General features: G+C 39.3%; 1 protein-coding gene across 2 annotated transcripts in view; it reads right to left on the reverse strand.

Annotated features, from left to right (window-relative positions):
* ISOC1 (isochorismatase domain containing 1) overlaps positions 1 to 27415 on the reverse strand; it is a 68272-nt gene that overhangs the window by 32448 nt on the left and 8409 nt on the right. For both annotated transcript variants that reach the window (XM_089677707.1, XM_089677712.1), the window contains exon 3: positions 5299 to 5418. In XM_089677707.1, coding sequence (XP_089533833.1) covers positions 5299 to 5418 — 120 coding nt within the window. The remainder of the gene's footprint in view (positions 1 to 5298; positions 5419 to 27415) is intronic.

The following is a 27415-nucleotide window of genomic DNA, read 5'->3' on the forward strand; positions in this document are numbered from 1 at the left end:
TGATCATAGCTTTGTAAGTGCGCAAACATTCAAAATCGTGTGTGTGTGTGTGTGTGTATTTTATTATGACAGCGCCTGTGATGTGGCACCAGTGGCCCTTACACGTCATTTGATGGTCTTAGCTATGGAAGAAATTTGCCTTCTAAACACAGTGAAGCATTTCCTTTTAACTATTTTTGGTGGTTATGCAAGTTATGTATTTCGTATGGCTAATTTATCGTTGTTTAATTGTAAGGATGTGTATCAATTCTTGATTCATTGATGATTATTGTTATAGAGTGGTATCCTTTCCCTGAAGAATAATCTGCACTAATGTATTCAAAACACCTTGGATCCCAGGCTGAATATATATCTGCAGTCAAAATTGAGGTTGCAAGATGGAAATCAGCTTTTGAGGGATACCACTGGATATATACAGCATAAACCGCAAATTTGTGTAGAGAATGCTCTGTTATAAACCATTGCTTCTGATATTGGTCAAGTATACACTACTTCTTTGATATACTTCATACGCTGCTATGGATTGAAATCCTGCAGCACCCGCAAGGTCCCCTTCCTCAAGAAGGCACATGTACAGGCCCGTCTGAAATTTTTTGTGTCAAAACAAAAACTATTTTTTGCTAAAATAAAATGTTGATTTTTTCTAACAAGTGACTTTTCTGTATATGTTTCAAGGTTGACTTAAAAATCTCACAAAAATGTAAGATAAAAATTATCTTTGTAATTTCTAAACCTTTCCTCCAATTTTGATGTACATACCCTCAAATTAAACCTGAGAGTGTGCCCTTTCAGCCCATATCCATTACATAACTATAGGTTTAATATGTCTTGGTAAATACCTGAAAAAAACTAAAATTGTGCCTATGTCCAAATATATATGGACCTAACTGTACACACAAACACACACAAAAATAACTATTTGATCCCCTGCAGATTTTGTAAGTTTGCCTATTTACGAAGAAATTAAGGGTCTATAATTTTTATAAATAGGTGTATTTTAAATGATAGAGACATAATATCAACCAAAAATCCAGAAAAAAAACACATGATACAAAATGTTAGAAATTCAGTTGCAGTTTAGTGAGTAAAAGAAGTATTTTATCCCCTACCAACAATTCTGGCTCCCACAGACTGGCTATGTGCTCATGTGGTACACAGATTAGTCAGTCAATTTAAGAAGGTGCGCCTAGCAACAACTCGTTATGTGTATAAAAGATACCTGTCCACAAAATCTCTTTCTTCCATTCAAATGCCCATTCCATCCTTTATGAGAAGAAAAAATGCCCATTCCATCACGGGCAATACTAAAGAGCTGTCAAAGGACGTCAGGGAAAAGACTGTAGACCTGCACAAGGCTGGAATGGGCTACGAGACCATCAGCAAGAGGCTTTGTGAGACGGAGACAATTGTTGGAGCAATTACTCGCAAATGGAAGAAATCCAAAATAATCATCAATCGCCCTCGGTCTGGAGCTCCATGCAAGATTTTGCCTCATGGGGTAAGGATGATCATGAGAAAAGTGAGGGATTAGCCCAGAACTATACGGGAGGAACTTGTGAATGATCTCAAGGCAGTCGGGACCACAGTCACCAAACAAACCATTGGTAACACAATACGCCGCTATGGATTGAAATCCTACAGCGCCCGCAAGGTCCCCTTCCTTAAAAAGGCACATGTACAGACCTGTCTGAAGTTTTCCAATGAACATCTAAAGGATTCAGAGAAGGATTGGGAGAAAGTGCTGTAGCCAGATGAGGCCGAAATTGAACGCTTTGGCATTAACTTGACTCGCCGTGTTTGGAGGAAGAAAAATGCTGACTATGACCCTAAGAACACTATCCCTACAGTCAATCACGGAGGTGGTAACATTATGCTTTGGGGTGGTTTGTCTGCTAAAGGTACAGGCTAACTTTGTTGCATTGAGGGGCTAATGGACAGGGCTATGTATTGTAAAATCTTGGATGAGAACCTTCTTCCCTAAGCCAGAACACTGAAGATGGGTCGTAGATGGGACTTCCAGCATGACAATGACCCAAAACATACTGCCAAGGCAACTAAGGAGTGGCTCAAGAAGCACATTAAGGTCACGGAGTGGCCTAGCCAGTCTCCAGACCTTAATCCTATAGAAAATTTATGGAGGGAGCGGATAGCTTGAGTTGCCAAGCGACAGTCAAGAACCATTAAGGTTTTAGAGAAGATCTGTAAAGAAGTGCAGATCGAAATATCTCCGGAGATGTGTGCAAACCTTGCAACCAACTACAAGAAACTTCTTGCCCCTGTGCTTGCCAGCAAGGGTTTCTCCAGCAAGTACAAAGTCGTGTTTTGCTTGGGGATCAAATACTTAGGCTACTTTCACACTGATCCGTCGCAAAAACGCATAGTCGTTTTTACCGAGCTTTTGCTGCGCTGAGCGTTTTTAAAGGACTTAACAACTGCACCAAAAACGCTTCCCAGAGATTTTTTCAGGCACTTTCCATTGATTTCAAAAGGGACGAGGCATTTATGGAGCATTGGAACATGCCCCAGTTTTTATTACACCACCTCGGTGTAAAAACATACATAGATAAACATGCATAGGGAAGCATTTTTCTTGAGCTTTTCAGGTGTTTTTTTTAAACGCAAAAACGCTTCAAAAACTCTTCACTGTTTGAAAGTAGCCTCATTTTACTCACTGAACTGCAGCTCAAATTAAAAAAAATTGTATTTTTTTTTATTGATTTTTGGTTGATATTCTGTCTCGATCATTTAAAATACACCTATGATAAAAATTATAGACCCTTCATTTCTTTGTAAGTGGGTAAACGTACAAAATCTGCAGGGGATCAAATAATTTTGTGTGTATATTAAATATACATTAGATTCCTAAAGTATTCAGACCCTCCTTACATTTTTCAATGTTATGTTGCAGCCTGAAACTACAGTTGACAATTGCCCGATCATGCAACGTTGTACACAAACAAAATTTATATTTTTCTATTTTTATTTCACACAAATAGAACTTTCTTTTAGTGGTATTTAATCACCACTGGGTTTTTGCGCTATAAACGAAAACATTTAGAAAAGACAAAAACAATATTTTTTACTTTCTGCTATAAAACATTCAATAAAAATAAATAAAAATAAAATAAAAACAAATGTATTTATAAATTTAGGCCAATATGTATTCTGCCACATATTTTTGGTAAAAAAATCCAAATAAGTGTATATTGATTGGTTTACATAAACTTTATAGCGTCTACAAACTATGGTATATTCAGTGGATATTTTATTTTTTTACTAGTAATGGCTGCAAATCAGCGACTTATAGAGGGACTGCGATAGGGCGGCGGACAATATGCCACTAACTGACATTTTTGACACTTTGTGGGAACCAGTGACACCAATACAGTGATCAGTGGTAAAAATGTATACTGTCACTGTACTAATGACACTGGCTGGAAAGGGGTTAAACATCTAGAGTAATCAGAGGGTCAAATGTGTACCTAACCAGCGTTTTTGTGTGTGCTATGTGGTGTTTTCACTGAGGGATGTGCTGGTTTTTTTTTTCCTTACTTTGCAGGGAAATAAAATCCAGCACATTCTCACTGACAGGACAGCTCTGCCTTTCTCCTCAACAGTGAGAGAATGCCGTTTCTACTCACAGCACAGCCAGATTGCCGGAGGAGCGTGTGCCCCCTATCCAAAAGTGCTGGATCACGTACTAGGTATGTGATCTGGTGTAGGAGAGCCACTCTGCTGCTGTATAACTAGGTTATGTGGTTGGTAACTGGTTAATCTACACTCAGTACCTCATAATGACAAAGTAAAAACAGAATTTTAGAAATATTTGCAAATATATATATATATATATATATATATATATATAAAAACAAAAAACAAACCTGAAACAGCACATGCACTTAAGTATTCAGATCCTTTACTTGGTAAAGCACCTTTGGCAGCAATTGCAGCCTCAAGCCCTTTTGGGTATGACACAACAAACTTTGTAGGATTGGGGGAGTTTTTGCCATTCTTTTTTGCAAATCCTCTCAAGCTCAGTCATGTTGCATGGGGACTGCTGGTGTACAGCCATTTTTCAGGTCCCTCCAGAGATGTTCAATAGGGTTCAAATCAGGGCTCTGGCCGGGCCACTCAAGGACATTCACAGAGGTGTCCCTAAGTAAGAATTGCTGTCATGTCGGAAGGTGAATCTTTGGCCCAGTCTGAGGTTCTGAGCACTATTGAACATGTTTTCATTGAGGATATGTCTGTACTTTGGTCAGGGTTGAGGGAAAGCAGAATGGAGCAGTCTTTCCAGTCTCTGCTGCTGAAAAACACCCCCACAGCATGAGGCTGCCACCACCAATGTTGGGACAGCATTGGGCAGGTGACAAGTGGTGCCTGGTTTCCTCCACACATAATGTTTAGAATTGAGGCCAAACAGTTCAATCTTGGTTTCATCAAACCAGAGAATCCTGTTCCTCACAGAGTCCTTCAGGTGCTTTTTTGCAAACTCCAAAAGGGCTTTCATGTGTTTTGCACCAAGGAGGGGTCACAGTCTAGCCACTCTGCTATAAAGCCTAGATCGGTGGAGGGCTGCAGTGATGGTTGCCTTTCTGGAACTTTGTCCCATCTCCACACAGGATCTCTGGGGCTCAAAGTGACCATCAGGTTCTTGGCAATCACTAACTAAAGCTGTTCTTCCCCAATTTCTCAGTTTGGCCGGTCGACAAGATTTTGGAAGAGTCCAAACGTGTTCTATTTGAAAATTATGAAGGTCACTGTGCTCTTAGGAATCCTCAGTGCAGCAGACATTTTTGTAGCCTTCCCCAGATCTGTCCCTTGCAATAATCCTATCTCTGAGTTCTGCAGGCAGTTCCTTTGACCTCGTGGCTTTTGCTCTAGTACAGTATGCATTGTCAGCTGTGAGGTCTTTTTGAAAGAGGTGTGTGCCTCTCCAAAATCATGTCCAGTCAATTTAAGTTACCACAGGTGGACTCCAATCAAGGTGTAGAAACATCTCATTGATCAAGAAAAATGGGAAGCACATGATCTAAATTTCAATTGTTGCTGCAAAGGATCTGAATACTTATGCCAATGTGATATTTCAGTTGTTCCTTTTTTATACATTTGCAAACTTTTCTAAAATTCTGTTTTCGCTTTGTCATTATCAGGTACTGAGTTTAGATTAATGAGAAATAAAATTAATTAAAACAACTGAAGTATCAGGCTGCAACATAACAAAATTGAAAAAAAGTGAATGGAGTCTGAATACTTTAGAAATGCACTGTATATGAAACATTTTTTTAAGAAACTTACCAATCGCTGGCCCACACTTATTATATCTCCAAAATACTTGATAGCAGGACGGAATCTCTCTTGCATGTCACAGCAGAAAAACACAGTACTAGCAGGTGTAAGGTTCCCAAGTGTTGTCAGCTGAAAGACAGGCAATACAAAAATAATCAAAATGAAACTTGCCAGGGTCAAAAATGAAATACAAATATTATATACACATTGTTGTTTCTGATATGCACAAGGCAGCTGCCAAGGGAAGAATATATATTAAGAGCCGCCATTGCCGACTTGTTTTTGTGCAAACTCCGAGTCATTCTTAAAGTGTTACTACTCCCACGACAGTAAAATCAGTTTGGGGAGGATTAACTACTTAGATTCTACAGTGAGTATAACAAGCATGCTTTACTACACACACAGATTGACTTTACGGTTCTGGGTTTAGTAACACTTTACCACTGCTTTTCTCTTGCCAGGAGAAAGGCATTCTGAAGAGCTGGGTAAATTCTCAGTGTACCTGAGGCATTTAAAAGGATTCTGTCACCACAGGGTCACTTTCATTTAATAGCCCATCTGGAAAACAAAAGCGCAGATATACTTAACTTTCCAGAAGCCTGTGTGTTGAAAAGCCTGTTTGTATTATACTTACTCTCCGACTGGCTTGTATGTTAATAGTTCATTATTGGGAGAAACCACATCATGCATCATGGAGCAAGTACTCAACCTATCTGGCCAAGGCAAGCGGCAAAGATGTTTTTTTTACAGGACACTAAAGAGGCAAATGGTCACAGTGTTAACCCCTGGTGATCTCAGCAGAATGTTATATTTTGCCCACATAATCAAGCATCATTAACCACTTGCCACAGTACATATTAACATGCCTGCCTTCTTCCAGGTCTGCGGACGTGCCCCTTACCGATCAGTTCTGTGTCCAATTAGTCAAAGTTTGGACACAGTGCGAAATGCATCCAGTTTTGCTTGTTTTTGACTTGAAAAAGCACATGCAGGTGGATGCCAACCCGCTTTGCTTGTTTTCCCATCTCCAGCCCCTGTGGATCCCCTCTGCTCCCTCTGGGTTTTCTGTTGACATCACTTCTGGCTGTGTCCAATCACACTCAGAGTTCTCCATTTACAAAATAAAGAACTCTGTGTACAAAACAACAAGATAATAAAGTAAAAACAGCACATATTACACATTGTTATGCACACAGCCATTTGACTGCACCTAGATGTTAACCCCTTTCCAGCCAGTGTCATTAGTACAATGAGTGTACAGTAATAGCACTGATCATGGTATTCATGTCACTAGGAATGTCAGTGTCAGTCAGATGTACCTCCCAGACAGCGTCAGATAGTGTCAGATTGCCCGCCACACTATCCCAGTCCCACTATAAATCACTGATCACCGCCATTACCAGTATAGTGTCATAGCTGTGTAAATTCCAGTATACTGGCAGTAATATATTTTTAGACGCTATAACTTTCACACAAACCAAATATACATATATTTGGATTTTTTTTTATCAAAACACATGTAGCAGAATACATTTTGGCCTACATTTATGAAGAACAGAAAGTAGAATATATTGTTTTTTTTTCCAAAACGTCTGGTCTTTTTGATTTATATTAAAAAAAACACAGTGTTGATCAAATGGCACCAAAAGAAAGCTCTATTTATGTGAAAAAAAAAGATAAAATTTGTCTACAGTGTTGCATGACCACGCAAATGCCAGTTAAAGTATCACAGTGCTGAATAACAAAAAATGCCCTGGTCATGAAGGGGGTAAAACCTTCTGGAGGTCAAATGGTTAAAATGCGGTTTTCCATTGTATTCTAATATAAACCTGGCCATACTGGGACCTGGAGCAAACACAGAGCAGAGAGCTCTCTCTGCACCATGTGACAGACTCTTGTACCTAAGTGACCAAATACTGCCGATGTCATGTGGGGGAAAGGGGAGGGAGTCTCATGTTCTCCCATACCCAGAAGTACCAAGTATTCCACCAAGTTTCCACTGATGAGCAAGCAAAGGTACGGCTCTAGGTGAGCAAAGAACAGATTAACTTTAAAAGAGAAGTATGGGTTTTTTTTCCTCCCGAAATTATACTTACCTAGGTGGATGCAGCATTGGTCTGATGCTGGATCTGTCCCTTGCCAGCTCAAAGTCTGGGAACTCAGCAATCAAATGACTGCTGATAGCGGAGTTCTTACTGCCACTGCGAGCAGACAGCGGTGACTGTAAGTGAGAGACTGAGCCAGCTCTAGACTCTGGGGTGGATCCCAACTTTAAAGTCAGGGTCTTTTCCAGCCTGGAAACGGGTCAAAAGGAGTGCAGAACAAATTGAACCTGTGATTCACAGGAGACGTACAGCCAAAAGAGGGTCATAATGCAATATATGAATTATCAAGATAAGTTGGATGTAAACTGGATTGTCGAATATAAACTCTGGAAACTAAACAGTTTTAGTAAAAGGTACTTTGCACTCCAGTATTGTTGACCTTTTTTATAACGCTTGCTGGCATATATTTTCCAGTTCAGGAAACGATACATAAAAATAAGAGTTCCCTCTATATCATAAATAATTCTACCAGCATTCCAACAGTGATGTAGAAGTAACTAAAGCTTAATTGCTGCAAATCTAAAAATCAATGAGTTAGTAAACCATTCCACAGCTGATGTGAGGTTTAAGAAGCATATTATTAGGATTACCATTTTAGCGGCAGAGGAAATAATTTGTAGTTTATAGGTGATTGTAGCCGTATTAGTGCACTTGCGACAGAAACAATTGAGTACTGTCCGCGATACTGTTTTTTATTTGCACTAACATACAATTTTCAGGACAAGCTTGCGAGGTATGTCCCCTTCTTCAAGGTCCAAGTAGCACTGCTTGGACCTTGAAGAAGGGGACATACCTCATACGCTTGTCCTGAAAATTGTAGGTTAGTGCAAATAAAAAAAGTATCATGGATAGTACTCAATTGTTTTTGTAGTTTATAAAAACAAAAAAGTAGCTCAAAAGTAGCACTCGTCATTCATAATAGTTACTGCAGCAAGGGTGACAAGGTCCAAATAAAACTATTGAATGCATTATAATAATTTACGATGCCAGTCTGCTTTTCTGTTGTAAACCTTCATCTGCTAAAATTAGTCTTGAATTGATGAGTTCATCAAACATTGGGGAGTATTTTACAAATGCTTGTACCAATTTCCGTTTTAGTTATTTTTAATGTTATTTCCTACAATGCTGAAATGCAGTATGCAACCTTTTAATGGATAAGAGCAAAATGCAAAGCAAATTTGTGGCTGAACACTGATCAAATCACGACATATTTTCTAAATATGTTAACTTGCCTTGAATGCTAAAATAGTTTGATTTTCCTCAGGCCAGTGTGTAGCAGACTTTGATCATAAGTGTACCACCATCACAACCTTTGCAATATATTAATGTCACCACTTACCATTATTTATACATTGCCTCAATACAAGCCTCTGCAGGCTACATGCACTGGAAATTTTTTTTCCTCTTATCATGCACAGAATAAAACAAGCTCTTGCATTTAAACTTTTCACAAACCTAATGCATATATGCATAAGTTATAAACTTCTTAAAGCATATTGCCTGGTGCATACATTCTTTTTTTTTTTCTATTTCAACCCAGCAGGTTGAACGAAAAAAAAAACAAAAAGCAAAAAAACAAAAAACAAGATCACCATACTATGAGATCAACAAAAAAAACAAAAATAAGTTTTGCCTTCAGACCCCATTCATATTTTGTATAGAAGGAATGCCCCACTGCAAGAGATAATATTTATTTGCCCGGATATAAGCTATAAAAAAAAAATTAAGAATAATGGTGTGAACCTCCTGCCCTGCTAAAAAAAATATATTATGAACAGGGATGGTGTGAACCTCCCACACTATTAAACCCCCAAAAAATTATATTCAATCAACTTAAGAGAGAAGCCGCCAACACTACATCAAATACCCATGATCAATAGAGATAAAAATCAAAAAATGTGGCGCTACTCATAAAAATCAAAAAATTATTTTAAAATATATATAACAAATATATCGTAAAGTAAATATGTATATAATAATAATCAAGTGGTCATAGTGATCAATATTAATAAACAAATATCATAAAAAATATAATGTATAAATACTGTGTAGTAACAATATTTGTGACAATTTCTAACACATGAAAGCAATAAACAATTATAATAAGTAGACTGTGATCAATCATGCAAATAAGGTGCAAAAAATATCACACTACAAACACAAATGAAAAATAAAAAATGTGTAGACAAATGTCCAATGGGTGGATGACACCACTACTGCAATTGCAAGCACACGTGATCATAAAGTGACTCCAGGTGCAGAAACTCCAACACACAGCTAGATTAGCCTCTCACCTCCAGGCTTCGACCTGTGAAGGTCAAAGCGTATAGTGGGATCAAACCCTCAAATCCTCTCAGCATCTACTGATATCCACTGATCCATTTTCCCCATCCATAGATATCCTTCTCTAGGGTTCGATAATCAAACAGTGGCTCCTCTTATGGGATATGGGTATGTGCCATAAAAAAATAAACACAATCTCCCATAGTGTAGCAGGTAAATTTAATGGAAAAAACAAACCATAAACATATGGAGACGACTCACATCCGTCCTCAAAGATGACAGCTTTACAACCCTATGCTTTTGGGTGTAATCTGCATGGGTGTACAGGAATCAAAAAAGGTGCACCAAGATGGCCACCACGCCGGAAGTGCGTCACCACGTCAGGCCGACGCGTTGCGTCACAATAACATGTGACTTCCTCAGGGCTGGGACTCATAGTGACGAACTTCCTTTAAATACTTGGTGTGATGCGATATGCTCCGCCCAAGGTGGATCCTACACTAGAGCATTAACACACCCTCATCTCCCGCGGCCATATTAATGAAGACCACAGGAAACAAATCACTATCCGGCTCCTGAACAATCTTGAGGGACTATAATACCCAATACAACCTATGATTATGTAAATCTTAAACGAAACATCTTACAAGCCCTATTACGAATCATATTTAAAACTGGGTCTCATAAAATAGCCCAAAAATAATTTTATTGATAATTATATATATATATATATATATATATATATATATATATATATAATATCTACCACATATATTAAAAACAAATTACCTAAAAATACTAACAAAATTAATTAAAAATATATAAATAAATACAAAAATGTTTTTTTTTTTTTTTAAATAAATAACTCCATTAATAAATTCAAAAACATCTTTTGAGAAAAAAAAAAACAAAAAAAACTTTTAAATAAACCTGCTCTACAAAGGAAGAATACTTCTTAAAAACGATATCTTTATTTAAAATTAATACCTCACATTACATTAATAAATGGGTTTTTAATAATCCTAATAAAGAACTATCCCACCTAAAATTAGCTAAATGGCAAACCATTAAGACAACCTCCAAAAGCAATGGGTATACAAATATAATAATTCCTAAAATCACTATATAAATAACACCTAATACACATATGTAGCCAATATACATAGATACATATATATAAAATCTTAAAAAAAATATATACTTTAATAAAAGCATTTATTTAACGAACTTCCCAAAGACAATTTTTTTAAAATTACTCATAATTATGACCGGACAGACTTTATATCGGTTTATTAAACTTAATATTTTAAAATTTCCACTAAAAACATGATTACTGCACTCTTCTTACATCAAAGACTACTTTCAAGTGGCAATATTAATAATCTGCAAGAAAGCAATTCACATCAAATTCTATATTTAAGCCTTTAGGTACCTGCATTTCCATAATATATATCCATTTAGACTCTATTTTACTGAGAGATCGCACCTTATGGCTCCCCCTCCAATGCTTCGTATACTTTACAATTCCCCAAAATTTTAAATCGGAGGGGTCACTATTGTGATACTTAGCAAAGTGTCTAGAGACACTATGTTTGGGAAAACTTTTCTTTATATTCTGCACATGTTCTCGCAGTCTGACCCAAAGGGGTCTTTTTGTTCTTCCAATGTATTGCAGTCCGCAAGCACACTGCAACGCATAAACCACTCCCTCTGTTCTGCAGGAAATGAATTCATCAATACTAAAAACTTTTCTATTCACATGAGACTCAAAACTATTTCTTTTCAAATTCTTTCCTTTTGTGGCCTTACAGGCATAACATCCCTTACAGGGGAAGAAGCCATTCAAATCTAAAAAGGTCATTTTCTTATTTTTTACTGGAGGGTCAAGAACACTTCTAACTATTCTATCTCTTAGTGAAGGGGCCTTTCTATATCTAAAAATAGGGAATTCAGACAATAAATCTCTCAAAACTGGATCAGCTTTTAGAAGTGGCCAATGTTTCTTAAATACAGCTTCCACCTTTTTATATTGCATACTATAATCCAAACATATAACCAATTTATCTTCATGGTTCTCTACTTTGTCCTTATCCTTCATAAATACACTTCTATCTGTATCTCCTATTTGTTGGATTATTTCTTGAATCATGGTTTGGGAATACCCTTTATCCACAAACCTCTGACCTAAAACATTTACTTGAAGATTATAATCTTCCTGTAAGGTGCAATTTCTCCTAAGTCTTATAATTTGGCCTTTAGGTACATTCAGAAGCCACGGCGGAGAGTGGCAACTGTCAGTAGGAATATATCCGTTTCTATCAACGTTTTTAAAAAAAGTGCTGGTAATAATTTTCCCTTTTTCCTTCTTAATGTTCAAATCTAAAAAGCTAATTTTATCATAATCATATTCCCACGTAAAACGTATATTTTTATTATTATCATTCAAAACATTTAGAAAATTAACTAGGCCCTCTTCTTTGCCTCTCCATAATATGATCACATCATCTATGTATCTTTTGTACAAGATTAGTTCTCGTGGGGGGTTGAGATATATAGCTTCTTCCTCCCAATGCGCCATAAAAAGATTCGCCACACTAGGGGCAAAGCGAGCCCCCATAGCAACACCTTTAATCTTGTTATAAAAAGAGTTCTTATGCCAGAAATAGTTATGTGTCAAACAAAACTCAAGACACTATTATATACTTCCTCTGTATTCTCGTTAGGTTCCCATATTTTTTCATCCCCCAAGTAGTAGCCTCTATACCTTCTTTATGACCTATAATTGTATATAGCGAGGATACGTCCGCTGTGGTCATAATAACATTTTTACAATCCTCCTCCAATTCATCCAACAATTGAATGAGATGCTTAGTGTCTTAGTATAAAAAAAAAATGTTATGGTCAAGTACACTTTCATTTTACTGTATAACACGCTGCCTGTCCACTTGCCATCTTTTTCTACAACTTTCTGGATTATTTGCATGCTTTGCAGCTTCTCCTCCTACTTTCAATTTCCATGGACTACATATCCCATAGTACCTTGCTGCCTATAAGGTGTAATTCTTGTACAGACTCCGCCTCCTGAAAACCCTCCTCTCAGCATCTCTGTAGTTAAGAAGGTAAGCTCTGTAAAATGCGTGACACAGCAGTGCTACTCACAGATCATGCTTTAAGCCAGCCATACACACAGAGATACCCTCATGCATCCTGAAGGCTAAACAAAATAAATTATTCTGCACTTTTAAAATACAATCAATGCTCTTTATTAATATTGTTGTGATAGAGTCATGCAGAAATACAGTGTTTCAGTCGTCAAGTCTTTGTCATGGCTGACAAATAGAACATGCATAATTACATGTCCCACCTCCTAAGGTCACATGATCCCACTAGAGTGGAATAAATTAGTCAATATAAAACCACACACAAACATATGCAACTGTATAAAAACAGAAGCAAACAAAGCATCAAAAATATAAATATATCAATCAAGACTACTTGATTCCCCTTCATCTGTTATATGTATTCACAGTTTGGCTGATAGTTTTCCACCCAGCTCAGTCAATTTTAAAACCAAGTTTTGTTGAACCATCTCATGTCGATAATGCCAACCACGGCTGAAATTGAATCAGTTTCAGTGTGAACTGGCCACAATTCTAGCCATGTATAGCCAGTGCTCTATAAACCTCTACAATTCCCGCATGAGTTTTTTTCATTTCTACCCCACTTCCTGTATTAGTGAGACACAAGACTGAAAGAGTAAGATAGGAGGCACAGCAGAGTGGTGGGGGGTGTTAAATGTATTAGCAAATTTAGATACACTAACAAATTGAAGCCAAACTCCAGCTCACACTTTATCCCAAAAGGGAAAAAAATTGTTTGAAACTGATTATAAAGGTTTTACATTAATAAACTGGTCATTTTAAATCACCCTGTCAGTGTCTTGTCCATGTAAACTAATACAGTCTTCTAGAGAGCTGGAGAATTTGTGCTTTTGAAATACATCAGACTTGATGGCTAGTTCACCAAATGAAAATAGAAGTAAAAAAAAAGAAAAAAAAAAAAGAAAATGAATACAGCCATCTAATAATTGGTAATCTGCAATATAATAGAGGTATGGTTTTGGGTTTAATACCGCTTTAAACACTTTAAAATACCGGTTCATCCTGTCAGAAATCCAGTCCTGTCCTATGCAGTCTGCAGTGTCCTAAGGTTACAGCAAACAGAGTAACAGTAAGCATGATTACCCTAGGACAGGGTTGGGTTACTGGCAGAATAATAAAAGGTAAAAATAAAGGATAAAACAGAAAATGAAGCCACCACAACTAAGGACTAATAGGATCTAATATATTACATTTTCTTCTTGGCTTTAGATACGACATTCATTGTATCACCAATGTTCCAAATGTTAACCTAAAAGTTGAATTTCCTTTCAACTGTGTTGATCCTTAGAAAATATGCATAAAATTACAATTTTTACTCACTCTATTAGGCTGTATTCACACTTGAGCGATTTGTAGCTCGAAGCTCAAAAAAAGGTAAAACAAATCAATTGTTCTCTATGGTGCCTGATCACAGGAACAGGTACTACAGAGAACAATTGATTTTTGAAGTTTGTAGTTTGAAGCTCGAAGTTCCAAAAACGCTCAAATGTGAATGCAGTCTTCACTCTCAGTGTGTGTTCCTATTCCACTGAACGGCAGGTACCAAGGTCAGTACAGGAAGTGACATCACCCCTAGACTTAACTTTCCCTGCAAGGTGAAAGAGTGAGGGAGGAGAGGAAAAGCTACGGTACATATTGCCTCACTACTATGAAGAGGTCTGAGCAGTGCATGCGCACTGGAGGAAAGCGGCTTATGGGTATCGACAATGCTCAGGACATCAGCTGAGTTCCACTGTTGGATCGGCCCCAGAACTAGTGTCAACATCACGGAAATAGTAGGATCACCAGGTAAATTATTCCAAATAATTTAAGGTAAATGGAAATATATTGTGAATGGCAATATTCATGGAAAACATGCATATTACAGTTTTACATTTTTGCCTGGAGTTCCCCTTGTAGTGGAACATCAGCATTTAACAAACATAATTGTGCTCACTTATATATGGTTTTTTTTTCGATCTGCCAATAACTATAAAGTCTAACTTGGTCCTGGTTCCAGTCCTCAAATTTTTCAGGAGGTAGGTGCCACATTCTTGCTGCTGGATTCCCTCAATATTTATTCACAATGGTGCTTTTAATGTAATTTTGAATAGCAATTCAACTTGCTAAGAATCAAGAAAAGCTCAAATGTTATGTCTTCAAGGGTTACATAACAAAACATCTACCTACATATTTTTGGTCCAAAGATCTATAAAAAAAAAAAAAAAAAAAAAGATGGTAGAAATGAGCATGATGTAGAAGAATACAGTGCATGGAGAATAGTCTAACATATCCAGAGTTTCTAGTTGGGGATGCTGGAAGGCTTAAATATTAGCACTTATTTATCAAGTGGTAATGAAGATAATAAAATCAGTGGAAAAGGATACAGCTTTCCTTATTATTTCCGGTAATTTGAGAAGAGATGCTGACACTCTGGGGACTGTAACTCCCTAAGAGGAAAGCTACAGCTGACGCACAGGAGGTCATTTCACTTAACAGGAACAAAAGATAAAAATAACAGAGGAGTTCCATCTGCGTCTGTGCTTCATGGATATGTAAAATATACAAGATAAAAAATAACTGTAGCAATTTGGTCTGTACTTTGTAGGTTTGTCATAATAAATGACGGGTGACATGGCTGGACAAAGACCAATGTAACTGAAGCTGCTGAGGATATCTTTCAAAAGCTGGCCATATATGGTGCAAGCTCTGTCACACACCTTCAATCTGAAAACTGAAGGAGCCAGGTGGGAAAATGTGGGCCGAACAGTGGCTGCATCCAAACAGATGCAGCCATTACTCAGGTATTCTAATATCTGTGGATGCTCCCTGTCAGAATACAATAGCCCACAGTGGAGATTAGCTAGATTTCCCTTGTTCAGCCCACAGGGATGAACAAGACAAATCTTACTGCGTATGGGCAATTTTATTCTTTTGTCGCAATGGTAAGTGCTGCAGAAAAGTTTGAAATACCCTGCACTGTAGAAGAGTCGGACTGTGACTCTCTCACAAAAAGCAGCTATCAGACATGGTCCCCATCCTTTCCCACAATCTACAATCAACAGCAGTGTTCGGGGAGCAAGAGCGATGTTGAATGGAACAGTGTTTGGAGGGGGCATGTCAGACCACAGTAAAGTCAGACATCATTTACCACTTACCACTACTATTACTGCATAAGTAGCCTGGATGCAACACCGTAACAAAAAGGTTTTCGTTGGCTTGTATACTTCTTTCCTAAATCCTACAAACATTTGTCCAGCCTTGTACTAAACAAGGTGTCATATCAAAACACCCAAAACCAGCTCTGACAACTAAAGAATATGGCTGAACAGAACTTTAGGAAGATGCAGGTTGCATAAAATCCCCCAGAACTAAGACGGTTTAGAATAATTAAAAAAGGATGATATACTGTATTGTATATATCCAGTCACCAAAAGATAAATATATCATATTGCATGTTTCATCTCAAATATGAACTAAGCAAGCTTTGTTAGGAGAACACATTCCAAACTCATCTATGATCCTAAACAGCATGAAAATGATAGCAATATTTTTTGAATGGCTATAAACAGTGGTGATTCATGGAACCTGGCCGTGAGAATTTTAAGCAACTAACTTCAAAGACCTGGGGAATAGAAGAAAAAATGAGAAACTGGGGGCCTAAAGCAAAGCCTTCAAAATAAAGATCAGCTATGCCCCATGGCTAATGTACCCATTAGCCATGGGGCATAATGGGTACATTATGCCATTTGCCATTATGCCATTTGTCTTTGCTGCAGCAATACCCAGTGCTACTAGGTATGTAGAAGAGCCCAACCTCCTCTCATGTGCCAGCGTTCAGTTCTAGTAGACAAGTTCTAGGACCAAGCACTCACACACAACTAGGGATGTGACATCACTGCTCCCAGTAGTGTTCAACACCAGCTGACATCAATTTCAGGGGAGTATAACTGGGTGGTGGTGGTTACTTTACAAACTGTCACCTTACTTTAGTGCTGATTCACACATGTGCGGTGGGGGTGGAATCTCAGGTTTCACAGCTAATTGACACAGTAGTTGCTCACTGGTTCAGGTCAGGTTTACAACAGATTCAGGACAAGTTTAGATCAGGTTCAGGTCAGGCTATAGCGTGGTCAGCAATAGGTTAAACTGCTCCTTAAATTATCAGTTTGGATTAGTCTGGGAATCTGGGAAAGAACTCTCTGAAAATTTTTATGTGGCCAGGTTAGATCACCTAATATTTGTAAGCACAATAAGACTTAATGTGATTGTAAACCTCAGACATGAAATATGAACAAAGCATATTTCTCTACACTGTGTACTTGTCTCAATTAAGAGCACTAAGTGTGATTTGTGACTGCTGCTTCGATCCTCTGCCATCAGCATAAATCACTTCTGAAAAGTTTTCCAGACACCAAGAGAAAAATGGTGACGGGGAGGGGTATCCAGCAGATTAAAAGCCTCAGCTATGTTCCTGTGCGCTTTGTGAAGCGGGATGTTTCTCTTTCCTCCAATCAGCTCTCTGAGCTCTCCTTAGTGATGTAACTTCTGCTCCCTACTGTTTTTCAGAGCAGAGAGATCCTGTGTAAATACTGCAGACCGTACGTGTAGGCTCCCCACTCCAGTAACTAGATTTACTTACCTATCAGTGCAGGCTGCACCTTTCCTCCTGTGGCTGACGCCGCTTCTTCCTGCACTCTTGAGGGATAGGACCAGGGGCAGAAGCGCCAGCCCAACATGCCACACAGCCAATCCTGTGCAGCTCCCGCCACTACCACCTGCAGCATGGCGACAGAGACTGCTGGTCCAGAGGCTGCCTCTTCAGACTCTAACAGCTTTGATTCTCTTAGGCTCCATTCACACCTAGGCATTATAAATCGCCACAATTCTGCCTGCGACTTGAAAACACACGCTGTGAAAAACGCACATTTGCATGTTCAGGTGACAGTTATTTCAATGACACCTGAAAACGGCAATCTGTGATCATGCAAACAAAATTGCGGGACACGTGATGCCCAAAAAGTGTTCCAGAACCCAAATGGCACCTGATCATGCGAATGCGTGTTTTCACATTTTCACAGCACGTTTTAAAATTGCGGGCAGAATCAACGCGATTCCGCATGCAATTTGAAACACCTAAGTGTGAATGGAGCCTAATGCAAGCTATTAATGGATGCCAATCTGCTCTTACCACTAAGACAGACCACATGCACACTAAACTGGGCCCAATATGCTGGGACCTGGACAAGTTCCAGGAGCGGATCACCGAGGTCAAGCAGAGTGTGTCCCCTGTGGAAAAAATCCAGACCTTCATATTCTAAAAGTTAAAGTCAAGTATCTAGAATCTAGGGCTGGGGATGCAGAGAACCACAACAATCTGCAAATTATTGGTCTCCCTGAGAGCGCAGAAGGTTCGGAACCTACAACTTTCACTGAGAATCTCCTACAATCTCTGCTGCCCCAGGCTAAATTCTCTATTTTACAGTTAAGCAAGCCCATTGCATGCCTACGGCACGCAGCCTGCATGGAGCGCCACCATGCACCTTCATCTTTAATCTCCTGAATTTTAGGAACAGGGACATAGCGCTTCATGAAGCTCTCAAAGTTGCTCATATTCCCTGATTACTCTGTGGAAACATGACAGAGGAAATCCTTTGACCACATCAGATCAGCAAAGCTTTACTTATCAGTCAAAATACTTGAAACAAAAGTGATATAAAAATTTAAGAAAGATGGAACTGCAACCATCTCACAGAGATGTCCAGACCTTCCATAGAAGTTAACAACGCCACAGAAGCTTTTGATGAGAAGGGTTGAAGAAAAATCGCCATGCAAGTTCACTGCAGTTAGCTAAAGAAGTAAAAAGCCAAAATAGGCTGATTGTTTTCCATGACACAATAAGGCGTATACTGCAGAGGAATGGCATGCATGGGTGTCATCCACGAAGGAAGCATCTCCTAAAGCCCATGCACAAAAAAGCCTTGCCTAGAATTTGCCAGGACCCATGCTGAAAAAGAAGACTACAGGGACTCTGCACTCTGGAGTGATGATACCAAGATATATGTTTTTGGAACTGAGGCTTTAAAACTGTATGGCGTCACAAAGGTGAGGAGTACAAAAAAATATGTATGGTGCCTACAGTGAAACATGTTGGTGGCAGTGTCCTTCTGTGGGGCTGCATAAGTGCTGCTGGTGTCAGTTAGCTGCATTTCATTGATGGTATCATGAGTTCACAGATGTACTACTATATTGAAAGAGAAGATGCTACCATCACTCCGTGCCCTTGGTCGTCCTGCACTTTTCCAATATGACAATGATCCAAAATGCACATCTAAGGCCAGTGTTGCATTTCTGAAGAACAGAGTGAAAGTGATCCAGTGACTAAGTATGTCTCCTGATCTGAACCCAATCGAACACCTATGGGGACTTCTGAAGAGACAAGTTTGAGCGTCACTCCTCCATCCAGCATTTAAGCTCTAAAAAGGTTGTTCCTGAAGATGTTGCAATATGTCGCCAACGTGTTCATTCCATGTCTAGAAGACTTGGCACTCTCCTTACAAATCATGGAGGTCATACAAAATAATAGATGTAGTAGTTGTTGTGAGGTGTATTCATTTTTGCATCAACTAATGAGTAAAACTTAAGATTTTGTAATCCAAGTAATATTAACCTTTCTTTCATGTAATGAGCTACACAAATGTTCTATGAAAAAGTTTTGTCAAAGGTTTGGAAATTATTCTGGTGTCGATTGATTAAAAGCTTACGTTTCAAAAGGGGTGTACTCATTTACGCTGAGAAGTGTGCCTTCGTCAAGTGCATAAGGTAACTGCTATGGTAGCTGCATACGCTACTGAAAATATAATCATACTGGGTGATTTTAATAGGGAAAGACTATCTCCAGATGGCTCCCACACTTCTGAACTCTCCACGTGGGCTGAGACATGATTTAACGGATGTTTGGAGATGGAAAACCCTTAATACTCAGGCTTAAAACATGCCACTCAGCCTCATACAAAACATTTTCACATATTGATTCAGCCTTCGTGGGAGGTGGGCCTAGGGTCAGGGACATTACTATTCTGCTGAGTGGGATTTCTGATCATGTTCCAATCTTATTACAAATTATGGTCTCAGACAACTCAGACAATAACTACAGAGGCTCTCTAGATATTTGATATTGTATGTTAAGATAGAACTGAGGTTTTGAGACTAACTTGGCATTTTCTGGAGAACCAACCCTGACTCTGCCCCCAAGGATATAGTGTGGGGCACCTTTAAAGTATATAGGAGAGGACAATAACTAATTGGCAGGATGAGTAGGGAACGTGAGGAGAATCTTACCGAAGCCAATTCTGCGGGCATTGAACAGGAACAGGGACCCATGGCGCTATTATAGACTGCAGGCTCTTATTAGAGACATTTTACTTCTCCATTTGTCACCGACTATAAAACATCTTTTGAATCCGTCTCAGAGAAGTTTTGAACAGGGAAAGAGGAATGAGAGACTGTTAGCATGGCTGGCCAAAAAACACAGTGACCGTGTGTATAACGCAGATCCTTGGCCCCAAATAGGGCACACTTACTGACAATGTATGATTAATGACTGTTTTGTCTTGTATTATTAAGCTTTATATTGCTCCAGGGCGTCATACTGTCAGTGACTTGTAGCTTTATTTGTTTGAGATAGACTTTCCAGGTTTGACGTCCTCATATCGGGATAAGCTGGACTACCCTATCACCTATCAGGTACAAAGGGTTCTGGGCACTCTTCAGTCTGGTATGACCCCTGGATTCCCTGTAGAATTTTACAAAACTTTTGCCAAGGAGTTGCTTCCTTATCTTCATTCAATGTTTGTGAGGAGCTCGGAGGCTGCTTCTCTTCTGGATTTTATGAGTGATGCAGTGATTGGGGTGATCCCAAAACCAGATCTTTGCTCATTCTACTGCCCTCTCTTTTTGAATGCGGATGTGAAGCTCCTCGCAAAAATCTTGGCCATCTGCCTCAACAAGGTCATCACGGCTCAGATTTGCCCCCAGACAAGTTCTGTATGTACTAGATGCGGTGTATCCACTGGCACGTTTATACATATGGTCTGGTCCTGCCCTGTCCTTCGCCCTCTTCTGGGAGTCGGTGTTTGGTGCTCTTAATGATATATGTGATCTGACCTTATGATTGAGCCAAACTTCCTCTATTGTTGGGTGTAATGGAGGATGTGGAGGCAGGTAGGCACATGAAGCTATTTCTTACCTATCCATCTTTTTACATGAGGCAGGAAATCCTGTTGCACTCGAAGTCTCCCATGCCCCCAACAGTGTCTATTTGGCAGAAGGTTAATAGGATGTATTAGATGGAACTTGATGATCTCCTTATCCTATTCTCTTCACCCTCCTTTAACTTTCTCCCCCCTTAGCTCCCTTGCTCTGCTCCCATCTTTTTTTTTTCCCTCTCCTGAGTGAACATTCATAGTTTCTCCTGATAGTCTGTGATACTTGACACTGACTGCGCTTGTAAAACTTTTCTGTATAACCTAAAGAATGTTTAAAGCCCTATGTTTTATGTAACACTTGACACTGTCCTTTAATTGGATAACTACTGTACCACCTATCTTGTTTGATTTTGTCTACTTTGAGGTGAGCTGTATCTCCCTTTGCTAAATAATTAAAAAAAAACACTTTCAATTTAAAATAAAAATTTTTGCACTTTGAATTGATGTAGGTGAAAGATGGCTGTAAATAAACAGGTATGACATTTGTAGGTTTTTAATCATTATATATATATCTTTTTTTCACACAAATAGAACTTTTTTTATGGTATTTAACCACCACTTGATGTTTTATTTTTTCCTAAGCAAATAAAAAAAAAAAGACAAAAATTAGAAAAAAAAAAACCTTCTTAGTTTCTATTATATAATTTTGCAAACAGGTAATTTTTCTCCTTCACATATATGTGTCTGTACTGATTTATGAGGAAGCACTGTTGGACACAGCTTGGCACTTTTGGGCTGCACTGATCATCAGTGTAAATGTTTCCTTTCACACTTGCCAGTTATCAGCAGTACTTTCCTCCAGCTGTGACAGAATGAGGAAAGTACTGCCGATAACCGGAAAGTGTGTTTACCGTGATCAGCTGTGACTGAACAAAGCTGATCACATGGTAAAAGGCCACTGTGATTGGCCCTTTACCATGTCGTGTCCAAAGGACACAGCGATCAAAGAGCGCCAGGGACGCGCGGTTCTGGCAGGATGTCATACGACGCCCTCCCAGAAATGGCCGACTGTGCAGTAGCTGTCAATCGGCTATAGCGCAGTCAACGAGTGGTTAAGTTCCTTGGAGAGAGAGAGATCCTTTCCAATAGGACTCTATGCTCCCCCTGTTAGTACTAAGCCAAGTTGAATTGTGAGTCTATGTAATGATAGTAACTTTTTAAATTTTGAGAAACAAAAGTTATGTTTTAGGTGTTGATGGGTGAGATGCGTGGGTAACTTATGTCTTCTCTTTCACATAAAACCAGAATGCAATGATTTGCAAATCTCATAATCCCATATTTTATTCACAATAGAAAACATATGACATTTTTAAATGAGAAAATATAATTTTAAGAAAAAAGTCATTTTGAAACTGATGGCAAAAGCAAGTCTCAAAAATGCTGAGACAGGGCAACAAAAAGCTGACAAAGTAAGTGATACTAATAAAAGCTGGAAGAAAATTTTGCAACTAAATTAGGTTAATTGGCAGCAGGCTAATCACATGACTGGGTATCAAAAAAGGAGCATCTTAGTGCAGGGGTGTCAAACTGGAAGCCCTCCAGCTGTTGCGAAACTACAAGTCCCATCATGCCTCTGCCTTTGGGAGTTATGCTTGTAATTGTCAATCTTGCAATGCCTCATGGGACTTGTAGTTTGGCAACAGCTGGAAGGCCGCCAGTTTGACACCCGTCATCTTAGTGGATAGTGGACAGCTGCCAGAGCGCTTTACAGCTTTAGCAGCTGTCTATTTTACTACAAACTTTGAGGTGTACAAAATGTACACTTCGTTAATGGCACTGTGTAGCATCTCAATGCACTGTACTGTCATGCAATTCTCTACAGAGCACTGCGATAAAATGTAGCATGTCTACGTTTTGCCGCAGAACCCTGCAGCACAGCTGGCCTGTGTTAGCGTGAATGGGACACAAACACTTGTTTTCTGTGTGCCCATGCGTTGACTCCCATTTTAACAGTGTGCTGAAATGCAGGTCAACGCAGTAATGTGAACCCCCCCCGCCCCCTCGAGCGTCTCAGTAGTATGCGCAGAGGTTCACCAATCTGTTAAAAGCTGCATCTAAACATTGTTGAACTATTTCAGAATAATGTTCCTCAGCTTACAATTGCTCAGATTTTAAATATATCATCATCTACAGTACATATTAATACTTTTTAAAATTTAAAGCTACATTAAGGTTTTTCCTAAAACAAAAGTTCAATTAGGGTATCCTATTTAATATACAGCTGATAAATATGTAGACTGCATGCAAATAGTTGAAGTGATGTTGCTATAGTGAAACATTTAGAAATGCATAAAAAGCATGTTTGGAGTTGGGGATAAATATTTTGTTGTATCTCTAGACTGGAGCCTAAATTGGGATTTCAGGAGCAGACTGGAGCCAGAGCTGAGGGTTTGTTTAGTCTCTAGAACGAGCCTGGAGTATCAGAGCAACTGCTGTAACCTGGCATGCCACATAATATAAACTTTCAACCTAGATGAAAGATGTAGAACAATTCACTTATCCTACCTATACCAATGCAACTTTCAACAAGGTGCAATGCTTTTAACTGTGGATTGAATGGAGAGTGCCACTGCTCTCAGTTTGCTAGAAGTTTTACTTATAGCATACACATAGGTATGGGTGTCCCTGGAGCACAAAGAAGCAATACAGGAAAACAATAAAAACTCTTAATAAAAATAACACTTCATGAAAATCAAATCACATTATATTATTTAGTACAACAGTTCCACTTGTTTGTCACAAAGATCACAGCTAAATTCCACAGAAGGACACCCTGTGTGCATGGGGTCCTAAGAATTTGAGATCATAAGATCTAGGTCTACCATGCATATTAAGGGTGATTTAGGTCATTAACAGTAAGGGACCTTTCACACAGGTAATCCATCTGGATCCATTTTTTTTCAAATGGATCCAGACTGAACAATGTAAACAGATCATCCATAACTTTACAACAACTGACAGGTAAGGTGAATAGCATTGCTTATCCCGTTACAATGGCAACTGAGAATTTAAGTTGATGTGTTGAAAACAGAAAAAAATGGCCATTGCAGTTTGTTGTGTATGGAGTGTAGCCACAGATCGATAAGGGTCCCCATGCTGACTGGTGCCCACATCGGGAACATGAGCATCAGAACTGGACCACAGGGCAATGGTAGCACGTGGCCTGGTCTGAAGAATCACATTTTCTTTTACATCATGTAAATGGCCAATTGAGTGTGCATTGCTTACCTAGGAAAATGATGGCACCAGGATGCACTATGGGATGAAGGCAAGCCATTCATGTGGATGTTACTTTGACACGTACCACCAACCTAAAACGTTGTTGATGGCCAACATCATAGAAACGATATCCTCTGATGGCAGTAGTCTCAGCAAGGTACTGCGTCCTGCCACACTGCAAAAATGGTTCAAGAATGGCTTGAGGAAAACAATGAGCGAGATGTTGACCTGGCCTCCATCTCAATCCAACTGAGAATCTGTGAGATGTGCTGGAAAAACAAGTCCAATCCATGGACACCCCAACCTTGCAACTTACAGGATTTAACCCTTTCACTGCCATGGTCATTTTTTTTCACACATTTAAAAAATAATTTTAGGTCTGAAGATTACACAAATCCCCCAAACATTTTATTTTCTGAAAGCAGACATCCTAAAGAATACAATAGTGATATTTCCAAATTTTTACGTCACACGATATTACTGCAAAGGTAAAAAACACACTAAAGTGAACTTTAGGGCAAACAAACAATAAATTACCCAAAATTCTGGTAAATATACAATATAAAGGATGCGGCGCTATAACACAAATATATGAATAAAACGTCCAAGATATCGATATATAGTGGTTGGGTGACTAATGTGATCCCAAAAAATTAAATCACAAGCAGAGTAACATGCGGTGCAAAACCAGTCTTTGTGACAATTTCTCTCCTTCAAAGTGCTGCTTCCATGCAGTGAACGTGAAAAGGATAAGGCTGTGCACTCACCAGATGCACAGTGTAACTGCGCATTTAGAGATATAATATCTCCACTAGATCCACTGGTAGCTTCAAAGGGTCAGGTCAAGCCAGATATTCCTCCACCCGCTGGATGTTGCTAGTAATCCACGGTCTCTCTCTTAGGTGGCTCTATAGGTGATGAGTGACTCACCAAGGGCCACAAAGAAAAGAGACCAATAGCATAATACCATTTAAAAGATATTTATTTCTTATACAGTATGACATAGGTAAGGAAAACAAACAAACACTGACCATGAGGTGAATTAGAAGGTGGCCACCGGGACCTCCATGGTGCCGGCGGCAAAAAGATAGTGACGCTGTAACTCCTAAATATAAACTATGAAGTTGCACCGTGTAGATAGATACCAGACATGTCAAACCTTAAATTTGTGTGCCCCTAAAGGTCAGGTCTTGTGCTAGAATTATTGCTCTCACTCTGGAGTGCACAGTGATATGCAACCGGTATATCGCAATCAACGTTTTCACTCGTAGATGCCCTGCAGACAGGCAAGCGGAGCCCAGATTATGTGGCGGCAGTGCAACCACCCACCTGCTTTTGGTTTTGGGGGGCCAGAAAACTGTCAATGGGAAGAAGGTTTACCTTCCAATATGACAATAACCCAAAGCAAAAATGACCACATAGTGGTTGAAGGAGAAATGGGTGAATGTCCTTGAATGGCCTAGTCTGAGCCCAGACTTAAACCCCATTGGAAACTCTGTGGAATGACTAACTGAACTTGAGCAGTTCTGCAAAGAAGAGTGGGAAAATAATGCAAAGTCTTGATGTGCAAAGTTAGTAGAGGCATATCCCAACAGACTAAAGGTTGTAATTAAAGCAAACGATGGTTCAACAAAATACTGACACAAGGGGGTGATCCTTTTTCCAGTGATTCAGTTTTTGATTTCTTTTTTTAAATTTCTGACATGTTTGTGTTATATACAGTAGCATCCCCTGCACCCCTTCATAACACTGTCCTCTTTACCCCCCCCCAGTACAGTAGTGTTCTCTGCACCCTCCCCCCACAGTAGTGCCGTCTGCCCCCCTCCATATCACTATCCTCTGCATTCCCCAACCTTCCCCAGTAGTGTCCTCTGTTCTCTCCCCCACCCCAAACAAGTGTTCTCTGTCCCTCACATGTAGTGGCACAGCCATGTGTAGGTAGCTCTCTACTCCCTGTACATCAGAGTATAGCGAGAGGCAGCACAGTGCTGGGTGGGGGGCGTTATTGGGAGCTGTCAGAGTTAACTTTTCATGTTAAAAAGCTGATGATTGTTTGCTAGGGCCACCTAGCAACCAATCACCTGCTGGTTATCTTGAAAAGTTAACTAATGCAACTATTGCGCTTGTGCCCTTCAATCTGGCACAGTTTTGCCTCTTGATCCACTCCGTTATGAAACGGAGAGCGGCGGAGGCTGGGAAGACAGATCAGCACAGCCCTGATTGCGATCTACCGGTCAGCTTCCATCGATCGACAGGTAGATCACAATTGATGGAATGCCAACCCCGGCTTTAAAACATCCCTGTCAGTTTGCAAAACATCCTGATGAAAGTTCATAGCTCAAGAGTTCTTATACTCCCCTCTCTGGTGGTCCACGTCTCCTAGGCTCTGTTTCAGCACTGCAGACTCCGTCAGTCTCTGACATTCCACACTTCCATGAACGTCAGATGCCTGTATCCCCCACTGCACACTCTGGTTCCTTCCTCTATTCCTATGTCACTGCGGAGTCCTGTAGTGATGAAGATGTTGGGGAATGGAACCAGAACACAGCAGAGGGGGAAGGGGGACACAGGCAGCCTATATTCCTGCAACTTGGAGATGTCAAATAGTCTTATGGAGGCTGTAGTGCTGGAATGGAAAGAAAACAGGAGACAAGATCTCTTCTCTTGCAGGGAATTTTCATCTGGGTGTTTTGTAACTCAACAGGGTTTGTTTTAAAGGAAACGTACTGAAAACAATGGAGACTACCATTGCTAACTTTTTGTGGAAGCACTAGTGATGTGGATTCTATACTAAACTAGTGGCTTCAATATTTTATAAATCATTGACCTAAACATTTACACAAATCAGCAATTCTAACTGAGGTTCCATGCACACTAGCCTTTTTTAAAGCTCCTAGAAGCTTTTTTTTCTGCTTCTAGAAGCTAGTGTTATCCTATGTATATACATGCACTACACATTATTTTAGGCTAGTAGTGTTTTTCAAGCTTCAGCGTTGAGCAGGAAAAAAAAAACGCTGAATACTCCTTACAGCTTTTTTCTTTCTTTTTTGTTTTCTACATATACTGTAAAAATTCTAATACAAAAGCAAACACTCCTAAAACACTACTACAA

The sequence above is a fragment of the Staurois parvus genome, unplaced genomic scaffold (assembly GCF_062004578.1).
Source record: "Staurois parvus isolate SC_StPar_1 unplaced genomic scaffold, SC_StPar_1.0 ptg000014l, whole genome shotgun sequence".
Classification (NCBI taxonomy): domain Eukaryota; kingdom Metazoa; phylum Chordata; class Amphibia; order Anura; family Ranidae; genus Staurois; species Staurois parvus.